This window comes from Palaemon carinicauda, chromosome 16 (assembly GCF_036898095.1).
Source record: "Palaemon carinicauda isolate YSFRI2023 chromosome 16, ASM3689809v2, whole genome shotgun sequence".
NCBI classification, from domain to species: domain Eukaryota; kingdom Metazoa; phylum Arthropoda; class Malacostraca; order Decapoda; family Palaemonidae; genus Palaemon; species Palaemon carinicauda.
The window spans coordinates 64,185,024-64,199,063 of NC_090740.1; the positions used below are offsets into that span (position 1 = coordinate 64,185,024).

Genomic DNA, 14,040 nt, shown 5'->3' on the forward strand with positions numbered 1-14,040 from the left:
TAGATTTTGAAAGTGGCATTTTAAAGCATAAATTACTTCCATTAAATAAAGCTGCTAACCATGAATATTTCATACTTATAATGGCCCTCCAGGGACTCCTTATTTGTCATAGAAATCAAAATGTCTTTTGTGTGAGAACATTTTCCTTCTCTCAAATTCTTTGTACAAAATTGACTCATAGATACAATGTATTGTGCAACTCCAAACCCTTTCAGTCTTCTAACCAGATTTTAATTAATTATTAGTATGATTTTTCTAAGCAAAATCTTCTTTATTCTAAATTTAGTGTCAAAAAGGCATAGAATAGTTATCTATGCTCTCAGTTGATTTTATATTCTTTAATAGAATTTTGAGTAGTTGATGGTCACCATAGTGACTATAGGAATTTAATATCTGGCGTCCCATTACTTTATATACTATTTGCTCATATTGTATGTGGTTTGGTCTAGAAAATTGGCTTGTTGCATATGCAGATAATGTTATTCTGTCTATATCAATTCCATCTCATGAATATACTGTAGACCTATGGTTGTTGATTCCCGTAATATAGATCTGGCTAAAATTAGTGCATGTTGCAAATTGTGGGCATGAAGTTGAATCCTAAGAAAACTCAAAAGTGTGATTGTAAGTGGAGGATGGTAGCTCTTTAACATCTAGATCTTTGCGTTAATTCTCTCTTTAACTCTTATATAATTCATTTAGAATTCTAGGTGTGATTATTGATTGCAAGTTTAATTTTATGAAGCACATTCGTTCTGTTTCTTCTCAAGTTGCATGATAAAATGTCCTATTGAGAAAGTCGATATTCTTGGTGATCAATCGAAATGTATTATTTCATTCTGCCCTGTTTTGTATATTGTTCTTATGTCTGGTTTCCAGCTGCTGACTCATCTTTATTTGTTAGAGAGAAACTTGCAGTGTACCAAATTCCATATTCTTGATTTGGATAGTATTCCCTTTCCTCACTGGGCTATCTTTCCCCGAGGAGCCCTTGGGCTTATAGCAACCTGCTTTTCCCACTTAATGATAATAATAATAATAATAATAATTTACATGGTTATGAAATAGAAATAAAAGTGACTATGTTTAGATATTATTGTAAGAGGAAAGTAAATGGCCATAATAACATTTGTACAATACCATCCTTCAGAAAAAAAAAGATAATGTCTGCTCTGGTGTGTATGTTTTTCAAAATTAAGAGATATTAGTTCATTACAAATCATGGGTAAATATTTTATTTATTATTCCCAGGATCAGAAAGTCATAGAAACTGAAAAAGCACGTTGATAAAGAATTTCTATCATTTTATGAGTGTCTATATTTAATGTGTTTTAATCTTATGCGTTTCTTATTATTACAGTGCTGGAGATGGGTCTTTTGGATTTGATGGCAGTTATGGGCAAGGTAAAGTCACTTTTGTTATTGTATTGAGACAGTTTTTGAGGGTCATTCCATTTGAGGAAAATCAATGTTCATATTCCCTCATCTGTGTGCTTTAGATTTAGTGTCAGAAGTTTAACTACTTATGCTGAAAGGAAGATTTTCACCTTGTTTAATCTTGTTATTGAATTTTTGTAAGAGGAATATTTGGTGGTTTCCTTTTTGTTTTGCCAAACTACAGTATCAGATGTCTACAGCTAATTGTTTACCGAGCTCTTGTTGTAAATGAAAAGTAAACAGATTACTCTCGGATTCTGGGGATGTTTCCATGCCTTGTCCTCAGTGAGGGTTTCTTGATGACAATCAGATGACTGCTTTTCTTAAATGTGCCAAGACTAGGGGTAAAGAACAGGAGGCTAAACGTAAGTGTAGGCATTTAAGGATGTCTGACAAATCTGCTCAAACTGTTTTGCCATCTAATGTTTGTGTTTTTTAGCCATTTTTGATAATTCTGGTCATTCTCTTAGAGTGGATAATCTTTCTGGTCAAATGAGTTCATTTTTAAACATTTAAACTTATCCGCTGGTTATATATAATAGCTTTATTCTTCTGACCGGCAGAAAATTCAAAACTCGCAGCAATCGCACAGATATGCCAGGTATACACTAGCGCCACCACGGAGCTAGGTCGAACTATCCCTCCTAGTATCAGATTTTCTTCTGCCGCCATATTGACAAGAGCTTTGGAAATTCACTCGTCGTTTATCAGGAATTAACAGTGTTCTTGGTGATGTACAGTTGTTTATTGGTTTTGACTCGCAATTATTGGACTCGCTTACGGATTCTCTTGAATACCTATTGAATTAGATTATTTTTTTACCCTTGCTTGATTTTGATCTCTTTATTTACATTTCAAAATGGCTGACCCCTCCCCTTCATATAGGAAGTGCGTGAAAGGGTGTAAAACTCGGCTTCCAAAAGCCTCTGTTGATCCCCATACAATTTGCATTAAATGTACGGGTAAAATTTGTAATTTTGAAGATAGATGTCAAGAATGTTTTGAATTATCCGAGAGTCAGTGGTTGGCTTATGAACGCTACTCTCGTAAATTAGAAAGGGATAGTTTCAGACATAGTTCCTCTCGTTCAAGGGATTTATCATTTTCGAATGTCATTGAACCTAATTCGTCCCCTGTAATGGTAGATCCTGAACCTAATCCTGTTCGATCTGAGCCAACAATGAAAGATATGATGACAGCGATCCAGGCTCTTGGTTCAAGGGTGGAATCACTAGCAGCGGACAGAGACCAAATTATGTCCGAAGTTAATCTGCTAAAAAGTGGTAATATTAATAGTGCTATTAATGTGTTCAGTGATGTGGAGGGTGCGTCTGCGCGTTCTTGTCATTCACCTAGCCTTAGACCTCCTGCAAGCTCCCGAACCCATGGGAGAAGTAAGTCGATCGGCGAAATGGAACGAGAGGTGTCATCAATCGCTCAGACGTACCTTCGAGCATTCCTATTGTCTCTATGTCACAGATTGCTCACTCTCACCATAGGAAAGGTGAGGTTAGTTTTTTATCCTCATCCTCGGATGAAACTACGCTGGGCAAACTCTTGCGTCATGCTTCCAGACCCCTTAACAGAAAGGCGGATGAAGGCGCGCAGCGACGCGATCCATCACCGCAAGCGCCTGGCTGTAGCCATTGGGATTCGCCAGAGCGTTTTCAATTACCTACTCAATGCTCTCCTCCTAAACGTACTAACAAAATGTCGGAAATTAACAGGATAATTCAGACTGAGTCAGAGATTATTCCTGAGTCTGGTGTTACGGTGCATGCACCACCGCTTCCATCGGACTGGATTCCATCTCCCGCTTATGTGGAGTGTTATGAGAGTGACGAAGAGGGCGAATTCGCTACGGAAGTTTCGACTCCTGTTTCGCCGAAACCTGATCCTAAGTGGTCTATGCTGCTTGACATGTAGCAGCAACTATCAACTTTTATGCATTCTTATCAGCCCGAGGTCAACAAAGCGTTGGTTCGTCATGATTCCGATAGTGACGCGATGTCGCACAGGCGGCCTACCTTTACACGCGATGTTGATCAGGGTGATGGACCTGCTGCTACTAAGTCTGCTAGTGCTTATAGAGTACCTATTTCCTTTGACAGCAAACGTCAAGCGAGTGAGCGTGACGTCGAAAGTCATCATTCCAGGCGCAACAACAAGCGCCAGGCAACTGAGCGCGAAGTCACGCGCCAGGCGCCTGAACGTGACATGGCGCGCCTAACAAAGCGTGAGTTAAAACAAAAAGAACGTGACGTCGCATGTCAAGCAGACCATGACGCCAAACGTCAGTCAAATTCAGTTCAGCATGCGCAAGAACGTGACGCCAAGCGCGTCATTATTGAGCGCCAAGTAAGTAAACAAACTGAACGACTTGATCGCACGCAACGCGCGCCTGACGCTTGCGCTCGTGAGCGGCACCTTTCAGAACTAGAAGCGATTACACCAGCTGCTATTATTTCTGAAGAGGATCATGATAATCATTTCTCCCTGGATGAGCCATTGGACATTGCCTCAGAGGAGGAAGGAAATAAAACACCACAACATTCTGTTGATCTCAGGAAGATTATGTTGATTTTCTCAGAATTATTTCCTGACAGCTTCACTCCTGTAGCTCCTCGCTCTCCTCCATCGGAGTTTACAGTGGGATTATCATCGAAAACGTCAAGGTTCACTAAGATGGTTCTCTCACGCTCTTCTAAGAGAGCATTAAAGTTGATGGAGAATTGGATGCAATCTAAGAGAGTTTCAGGAAAGACGAACTTCTCTTTTCCTCCAGCCAAGTTAGCTTCCAAGTCTAGCGTATGGTATGAAACAGGTGTCCGAGGCTTGGGAGTTCCTGCCTCTGCTCAGGGCGACTTCTCGAGTTTGGTAGACTCTTCTCGCCGCTTAGCTATGAGAAGAACGAGGATCTTATGGTCCATATCTGAGTTTTACCATCTTCTCAAGGGCATATATAGAGCTTTTGAAGTTTTTAACTTCCTTGACTGGTCTCTGGGTACCTTGGGAAAGAAAGTCTGCTTTAAAGGACCCTGAGACTCCTAACCTTATTCATATAATGTCCTGTATGGACAAAGCTGTAAGAGATGGCTCAAATGAATTGGCAGCCCTACTCACAGCCGGAGTTGTTAAGAAGAGAGAAACTATGTGCTCTTTTCTCTCCATGGGAGTCACTCCATTCCAGAGGTCAGAGTTGCTCTATACTCCTCTTTCTCCTTCCCTTTCCCCTAAGGAACTAGTAAAGGAAGTGGCTGTTGCCCTTACTCAAAAGGCTACTCACGACCTGGTCTCAAAATTGTCAAGAAAGGTTCTTCCAACGTCCTTCTCCACCCGTGGGTTCAAGGACGATTCTACCTTCCCTCAAACAACAAAGTTTTTTCGTGGAAGGACAGTCGGTAGAGGCAGCTTCAGATCCAATAGTAGAAGGACCAGAGTAAAGAGAGGTTCTAGGTCAGGCAGATGCAGAGTCTGACTGCCTGCACCTTCAGACAGCAGTGGGGGCCAGGTTAAGCAAATTTTGGCAGACCTAGGAAGAAAAGGGAACTGACTAGTTTTAAAGAAGGGCTACAAAATCCCTTTTATCTCGAAACCCCCGTTAATTTCAAACCCGGTGGATCTTTCTCCCAAATACAAGGAAGAATCAAAGATGTAGGCCATGCAGCTTCAAATGTCTCTCTTGCTAGAGAAGAAGGCGATAGAGAGGGTACGGGACTTAAAATCCCCAGGCTTCTACAACAGGCTGTTCCTGGTTCCCAAGAACTCGGGAGGATGGAGGCCAGTCTTGGACGTAAGTGCCCTCAACAACTACATCCAGAAGACAAAGTTTACGACGGAATCCCAAAGTTCAGTTCTTGCAGCAGTACGGAAAAGCGACTGGATGGTCTCATTAGACCTCCAGGATGCTTATTTTCATGTTCCGATTCACCCGAGTTGCAAATGTTACCTAAGGTTTGTTTACAGGAAGGAAGTATTCCAATTTCGGGCCTTATGCTTCGGCCTCACTACCGCCCCTCTGGTCTTCACAAAGATCATGATGAATGTGGCAAGCATGCTCCACTCAAGAGGCATCAGAGCCTCCTTGTACTTGGACGATTGGCTACTAAGAGCCCCATCACTCAATCGCTGTCTGGAGGATTTGCGTCTGACAATGAGTCTGTCAGAGGAGCTAGGACTTCTGGTGAACGTAGAGAAGTCTCAATTGATCCCTTCACAGAAGATCCTTTATTTGGGGATGGAGATTCACAGTCTGACTTTTCAGGTTTTTCCATCACCCGCAAGAATTCAGTTAGCTCTCCTAAGGCTTTGTGCCTTTCTAAAGAAGGAGTTTTGTCTAGTGAGGGAGTGGATGAGTCTCCTGGGAACAATCTCTTCACTAGAACAATTTGTATGTCTGGGGAAGCTAAATGTACGACCCCTTCAGTTCCATCTCAATTACCATTGGAGCAAAGAGGACAGTCTTGACAAAGAGAGCATTCCTCTTACGGAACCGATAAAAGAGTGCCTTTGTTGGTGGAACAACATAAACAGGCTCCAGGAAGGTCTCTCTTTGGAAGAAAAGAGCCCAGACCTTGTGTTGTTTTCCAACGCCTCGGACTCGAGGTGGGGAACAACACTAGGAAAGTCAGAGATTTTGGGTCTGTGGACAAAACAACAGCTAAGTCTCCACATCAACCAAAAGAAACTGTTAGCAGTCCTGTTGGCTCTCAAGGGGTTCAAGAACCTAGTACTGAACAAAGTTATCCAAATCAATGCGGACAATACCACAGCTTTGACATACATAGCGAAGCAAGGGGGAACGCATTCCAGACCTCTTAACGAGTTAGCAAAAACTCTTCTCGTTTGAGCACATCAAAGTTTGTTGGAGGCAGCATGAGGAAGGGCAGTGAATGGTGGAATGAAGGAGTCAAGATAAAAGTGGAAGAGAAAAAGAGAGCTTTTGAAGAATGGCTGCAGAGTAATAGTGTAGAGAAGTATGAAAGATAATGAGAGAAAAATGTGGAAGCAAAGCGCAAGGTAAGTGAGGCAAAGAGGGCAGCTGACCTGAGGTGGGGTCAGGGATTGCGTCATTCATATGAAGAGAATAAGTAGTAGTTTTGGAAAGAAGTGAAGAGAGTAAGGAAGGCTGGTTCAAGAATTGAAGAGACAGTGAAAGATGGAAATGGAAGGTTGTTAAAAGGAGAGAAGGTAAGGAAAAGGTGGGTGGAATATTTTGAAAATTTACTGAATGTTGAGGATAATAGGGAGGCAGATATAATTGCTGTTGCAGGTGTTGAGGTGCCGATGATGGAAGATGAGAATGAGAGATAGATTACAAGACAGGAGGTGAGGTGAGCACTAGATGAAACGAGAGTAGGAAAAGCATCTGATATGGATGGTGTGAGAGCCGAGATGTTGAGACGGGGGGGGGGGGTGACTGTACTTGAATGGTTGGTGAGATTGTTTAATATGTGTTTTGTGTTGTCAATGGTACCAATAGATTGGGTTTGTGCATGTATTGTACCCCTATATAAGGGTAAGGGAGATGTGCATGAGTGTTGTAATTCAAGAGGTATTAGTTTGTTGAGTGTAGTTGGAAAAGTGTATGGTAGAGTACTGATTAATAGGATTAAGGATAAAACAGAGAATGCATTCTTAGAAGTACAGGGTGGTTTTAGAAGAGGTAGGGGTTGTATGAATCAGATTTTTACAGTCAGGCAGATATGCAAGAAATATTTAGCAAAAGGTAAGGAGGTGTATGTTGCGTTTATGGATCTGGAGAAAGCGTGTGATAGAGTAGATAGGGAAGCAATGTGGAATGTGATGAGGTTATATGGAGTTGGTGGAAGGTTGTTGCAAGCAGTGAAAAGTTTCTACAAAAGTAGTAAAGCATGTGTTAGGATAGGAAATGAAGTGAGCAATTGGTTTCCGGTGCGAGTGGGGCTGAGACAGGGATGTGTGATGTCGCCGTGGTTGTTTAACTTTTATGTTGATGAAGTGGTGAGCGAGGTGAATGCTCGAGTGCTTGGACGAGGTTTGAAACTGGTAGACGAGAATGACCATGAATGGGAGGTAAATCAGTTGTTTGCGGATGATACTATACTGGTTGCAGACGCGGAAGAGAAGCTTGGTCGATTAGTGACAGAATTTGGAAGGGTGTGTGAGAGAAGGAAGTTGAGAGTTGAGAGTTGTGGGTAAGAATAAGGTTATGAGATGTACGAGAAGGGAAAGTGGTGCGAGGTTGAATGTCATGTTGAATGGAGAGTTACTTGAGGAGGTGGATCAGTTTAAGTCTTTGGGGTCTATTATTGCAGCAAATGGTGGAGTGGAAGCAGATGTACGTCAGAGAGTGAATGAAGGATGCAAAGTGTTGGGGGCAGTTAAGGGAGTAGTAAAAAATAGAGAGTTGGACATGAATGTAAAGAGAGTTCTGTATAAGAAAGTGATTGTACCAACTGTGACGTATAGATCGGAGTTGTGGGGAATGAAAGTGACGTAGAGACAGAAATTGAATGTGCTTGAGGTGAAGTGTCTGAGGAGTATGGCTGGGGTATCTCGAGTAGATAGGGTTAGGAACGAAGTAGTGAAGGTGACAACGGGTGTAAGAAATGAGTTAGCAGCTAGAGTGCATATGAATGTGTTGAGGTGGTTTGGCCATGTTGAGAGAATGGAAAATGGCTGTCTGCTAAATAAGGTGATGAATGCAAGAGTTGATGGGAGAAGTACAAGAGGAAGGCCAAGGTTTGGGTGGATGGATAGAGTGAATTAAGCTCTGGGTGATAGGAGGATAGATGTGAGAGAGGCAAGAGAACGTTTTAGAAATAGGAATGAATGGCGAGCAATTGTGACGCAGTTCCGGTAGGCCCTGCTGCTTCCTCCAGTCACCTTGGATTACTGCGGAGGTAGCAGCAGTAGGGGGTTCAGCGTTATGAAGCTTCATCTGTGGTGGATAATGGGGGAGGGTGGGCTGTGGCATCTTAGCAGTACCAGCCGAACTCGGTTGAGTCCCTTGTCAGGCTGGGAGGAATGTAGAGAGGAGAGGTCCCCTTTTTTTGTTTCATTTGTTTGATGTCGGCTAATCCCCAAAATTGGGGGAAGTGCCTTGGTATATGTATGTATATTGATATTGTTGCTGTTCTTGAAATATTTTATTTTAATTGTTCATTTCATCTCACAAAATTTATTTCCTTTCCTTACTGGGCCTTTTTCCCTGTAGGAACCTTTGGGCTTATATCAACATGCTTTTCCAACTGGGATTGTGGATTGGCTATTGATAATGATAACAATAGTATGTAAATGCAGTACTGTATTAGCAATAGGGAAATCTTAATCTAAGACATAAAAGCACTTTGGCATAATTAGGACTGAAAAAAGGAGTACAGAAATATAAAATTATGAAATTGAATTAATAATACAATTGCTTTATTGGAGCTGCATTGTGTTTGCAAAATGTTGCTAGTTGAAATTGTTATAACTATATACTGTAGCTTCAATTATTGTTATCTTTAACATGAATGTTTAATAACAGTAGACATCACTTCAGGGTTAAAACCTAAGGCTCAAAGTGTTATTCATGCTGATACTTTTATAAATCTGCTCTGTCAACCATTTTTTTACATTCGTTTCTTGAAGGTCATTGTTGTTTACATCAACTAAGGTAAAATCTTGGTAAATGTATAAATATTGTTGATAATTGAAAGGGAGTTTTCTGTATAAGTCTCAAACAAAATGTTTTCAAGTAAACAGCCAAGAAAATAAAAGAAATGGTTATGAATTATTATTAATATTACAGAAGTAGCATGTGTTTTTATCAGACAGGAGTTAGCCACCAATTAATTACTGTACTGTACTTTGTCATTTTTTGTCAGGTGGTTATGGGTACAACAGCCAGTTTTTCAAGCAGCCCCCTCCTTTCGGCTCAGGACGTATGGATATGAGATCTGGCGATGGGTATGTAATGTTTCTCTATTACTGTTAGTAGAATTTTTCCTTAATTACTATGATTACTGAATGCACAGTTAAAATCATTCTATTGCTGTCTGCATGATTTTCATCATTTATCACATTCCCAAAAAAGAATTTGTAAGCCATTCTCATCCTTGGCTATTTAAGGTTTCAATTCAATGCTTGATTCAGTTCTGAAGCATATAAGATTAAACTTATCCTTAATTGAATTCATTAAGCCTTTTTTTTTAGATTTTTGATATTGGTAAATCTGCAGGTTGTAATGTTCTTTGGAACGTACATATGGTTTTGAAGTATTTCAGAGGTGTGATTTATGGACTGGGAACCTGCCATATAATTGTTGTTTGTTCCAACACAAATACTCACCGAGAACTACTTTTCTTGGAGTCACTTGTGAATCCCTCAATCTCGACCAAGGTTTTTCCCGCCGTTACCCCCCCTACTCCGCTCTATATAGGCTTACCCCCGCCGCCAGAGAATGCGCCCTGAGGTCAGGATCAGGGCAGGTCACTGCATCTCTGGGTCAGCGTCCCCATTAAGTTCCTTGGTCGTGAGCAGTACACAGCTCACTCTCGTCTCTCTCGATCCTTTGGCGCGTTTGTGTTCCACGTGTTTCCAGCGTGGGGACTTGTGTTTTTTGCGTAGTGCGTTATTCGCAAGTGTTACTGTGCGTTCTCCCTGTGTATATCCCAGTGTACTTATAGCTCACTAGTGTTGTGCCATTCGTGTGCGAACGATGGAGCATGTGCGCCGTTGCCCTGGACCTAGAGCCGGAAAGTCGTGTGGGGCTTTCCTCTCTAAGACAGAAGTAGACCCTCACTCCCTTTGTTCCACGTGTAGGGGGAAAGTTTGCTCCTCCGCGGACATGTGTCCGAAGTGCGTAAGTTGTGATGATATCCAGTGGGTACGCTACGGTACCAAAAAGAAGAAATCTTCTAAGCGTTCCCCCAGGAAGATTAGTGTCGTTTCTTCGTTACCGTCGGCCAGTGATCGGTCCGACGAAGTCTCGGCTTCTCCGTCTCCTTCGCAGAGGAGAGGGCAAGAAGCCCCCAGTGTTGTGGATAGTCAAGGCGTTCTTCCCAGGGAACCCAGTGCGAGGGAAGAACCAAGGGCAGGCCCCTCTAGGGCTAACGAAGGGTCCGGTAGTGCTTCAGGTGAATCAGGCCTTGTGGTGGGGGACCACGCGTCCTCTGAAGACCCCGTATGGGGCAGTGTTGTTGTTTCAGAGTCTCCTCCGCCCTCGTGGGCCGGTGCGTCGGGCTCTCCCCCGCCAGGGGACAGCCAAACTAGAGTTCGCCGCCCGAGTAGCGATGCCTTCGGGTGGAAGTTGCCGAAGACGCCAGGGAGGTCACCGCTAAGAATGGACGTGACCCTAGACCCCTGGCCCCCTAGCATGGATAGATTAGACTCTGTGCCGACAATCTCCATGGCGGTTCCCGAGGACTTCCTCCAGCATTCGATCTCGGACGTCCGGCGGCGAGGAACTTCCCCCACGGATCACGAGGGCAGCCGTTACGCGAGGAACGTGGCGCCGTCGGTCTCGTCAGAGGTAGACTCATCCTCCGAGGAAGAAGTCAGGGGGAAACGACGCAGGAAAAGGGAGCTGTCCGAAAGCGATCATTCCCGCTCTAGGTCAAGGTCGCGACCTAACAAGAAGCGCTCCCGCTCCCATTCCCGTAAGTATAGGAGAAATGTCTCTCCCGGCGGCGCCTGGGTCTACGTCCCTTCAGGAGAGTCCAAGAGGCTCCACTCTCCAGACCCTCGTTCCAGTGAACGTGCGTCTAGGCTGCCGCTCCCTACGCACAGCCTAGAACCGCGCGACCTGCCACGCAGGAAAGACCTCTCACAGAAGCATAAGTCCTCGAGGCCTCCGGTTCACCCCGCCCAGCGGGGGGAAACGCGCTTCTTTGAAGGCAGCCTGACCGAACCAGCCCAGCTGGTGCGGTCATCGAGTAAGAAGGAACGGTTCCCGTTGTCGGGTCAGCCCACCGGGACCGTGACTTCCGCTTCCAGAGCCTTCGGGCAACCGAGGGCCCTCCCTGAGCCGGTGGTACCCGCCTTGCAGCGAGATCCACCCTCTTACGGAGCTCCCTACGGTTACAGGTCGGCCCCCCTGGACCCAAGGGCGGGACGACCGGTCTGCCGAACAAGCAACCCGGCGCCCCCACTCCAGGCCGAGGCCTCGGCTGACGGAGGAGAAGCTCCCCCGTTGGAGGACTCCGCATACAGAAGAGTGGTGGGCCTCATCAGGAGGCACCATGGGATTACAGAACCCTCGGCACCTAAGGGGAATTCCTGGAGATCAAGCCTCCTGAGAATCACACATCACGACGCCCTTCCGAAGTCCTCCCTGGCCCTTCCTCTTACCCCAGACCTAGTACTGGGGCAAGAGTACATAGACAACTTGGTAGCCAGCAATGCGGAAGCCCCCAAGTCCCAGAGTGCCTCGAAACTGCTCCAGGGCCTCAAAGCACAAGGGAAGGTATACATTCCAGAGGGGCGGCGCCCAGGCCCCTGTAGAGTGGACCCGGCCTTGGACATCCTGGGACAAGGCGGCTCGGACGAAAGGGCCGCGTCAGCCCCGGTTTCCTTCTCTCCTACGGAAGCCGCCATGATGGAGGAGATATCGAGGGACTTGGTTAACGTCTCCTCATGGCTGGACTGGTGGGCCTCCACGTTAGTAAACGTGCAAGCCTCCATCGACCCCGAAGATCTGGAGCAGCAGAGCCTCCTGACGGACCTTCTCACCTCCGGGGGGAAAACTCTGAAGTTTCTAGCGTACCAGGCGCTCGCCCTGACGGCCAACTGGGTACTAAGGAAACGAGACAGGGTTCCAACTAAGGTGTCGAGGAGGATCCCAGACAGAGAGGCCCGAGCTGTTCGTAGCCTACCCTTGTGGGGTGAGTCTCTGTTCCCTTTAAAAGAGCTGGAAAGCCTAATGGAGAAAGTGTCCAAGAAGAAAGAGGCCAACGTCCCCAGACAGGCGTCATCTAAAAGGCCGCCATACAGGAGGGCCGTCTCGGATAGCGCCGTGACTCCTCAGGCCGCCCCCAACACTTCAAGGAGGGCGCCCCTTCCTCCTCCTGGACAACATAACTCCTCAGCCCTCCCGCAGAGGAGCACCAGCTTCTTCCAGCTCCTTCAGGTCCGGTTACTCCGCCTCGAAGAGAGGCAGATCAGGCCGCCCCTCTAGGAGAAGGTAGAGGGAGAGGCCCCCTACTCCCGCCCAAGCCTCGGGTTGGGGGATGCCTCAGACCTCATTGGCAAGCATGGAAAGCACAAGGAGCGGACCTTGGACGGTGTCCGTCCTGAAAGAAGGCTACAGGCTCCCCTTCATAGCGGACCCACCCCCTCTTATTCCAGGCAGCCAGACAGAATGGTTGGCCCCCAGGGACCCGATGAAAAGGGCCATCCTTCAAGAGGAGATTTCCTCCATGTTAGAGAAGGGGGCCATGGAAGAGGTCCTTCTCCCAGGCCCAGGCTTCTACAGCCGCCTGTTCCTGGTAGAGAAAGCAACGGGGCGGTGGAGACCCGTGAGAGACCTGTCGGCCCTCAACAAGTTCGTCAAGAAGACGGACTTCAAGATGGACACCCCAAAATCCGTCCTGATGTCCTTGAGGGAGAAAGATTACATGATGACGGTCGACCTCAAGGACGCATACTTCCAGATCCCTGTCCACCCGTCGAGTCGGAAGTTCCTCCGGGTAAAATGGGGTTCCCAGATCCTGCAGTTCAAGACCCTTTGCTTCGGTCTGTCGACGGCCCCTCAAGTGTTCACGAGGATCTTCGCGACAGTCTCAGGGTGGGCTCACGAACGGGGTATCCGTCTCATCAGATACCTAGACGACTGGTTGCTCCTTTCCAACTCAAAGGCCCTCTTGGAGGAACAAGGGAGAAACCTCCTCCAGTTCTGCAGGAATCTGGGAATCATAATCAATCTGGAAAAGTCGAACTTTAACACCATCCAACAGAATGGGATACTTGGGGATGACGTTGGACACCGTGCAGGGGAAGGTTTTCCCCTCGGAAGACAGGATACGGAACCTCAAGCACATCATTCAGCCGTTCCTGTCAGAACATTCCAGGAGGGCGAGAGACTGGCAGAGACTGATAGGTCACCTGGTCTCTTTGGAGAAACTGGTTCCCCAAGGGAGGATGAGGCTCAGGCCCATTCAATGGAACCTCAAGAGCCTCTGGTCCCAGACAGGCTCTCAGAAGGCGTTAATTCCAATCCTTCCAGACACGAGAACCTCCCTAGAATGGTGGCACTGCCAGTCGAACTCCCTCAAGGGGATGCCCCTCGGGTCCTGTCCCCCCGAGTACCTCCTGTTCACAGACGCCTCCAACCAAGGGTGGGGGGCCCACCTTCTGGAAGAGACAGCAAGCGGTACCTGGTCGGAGAGCGAAAAGCGTCTCCACATCAATGTCCTAGAGCTAAGAGCAGTCCAGAAGGCATGTCTTCACTTTGCAAGTCGGCTAAAGGGAAACACTGTGGCGTTAATGTGCGACAACGCCACGGTAGTGGCCTACATAAAGAAGCATGGGGGCATGAGATCGAAGGAACTGTGCGACCTCGCCATAAGCATCCTACATTGGGCAGACGAGCAGCAAGTGGTGCTGCTAGCAAGGTTCATCCCCGGGAAGAAAAACGTGCTA

General features: G+C 46.1%; 1 protein-coding gene across 7 annotated transcripts in view; it reads left to right on the plus strand.

Annotated features, from left to right (window-relative positions):
* Positions 1-14,040, plus strand: part of LOC137655750 (microtubule-associated protein futsch-like) — a 268,584-nt gene that overhangs the window by 243,257 nt on the left and 11,287 nt on the right. For all 7 annotated transcript variants that reach the window (XM_068389814.1, XM_068389819.1, XM_068389818.1 and 4 more), the window contains 2 exons: positions 1,361-1,404; positions 9,288-9,369. In XM_068389814.1, the coding sequence (XP_068245915.1) occupies positions 1,361-1,404; positions 9,288-9,369 (126 nt within the window). The remainder of the gene's footprint in view (positions 1-1,360; positions 1,405-9,287; positions 9,370-14,040) is intronic.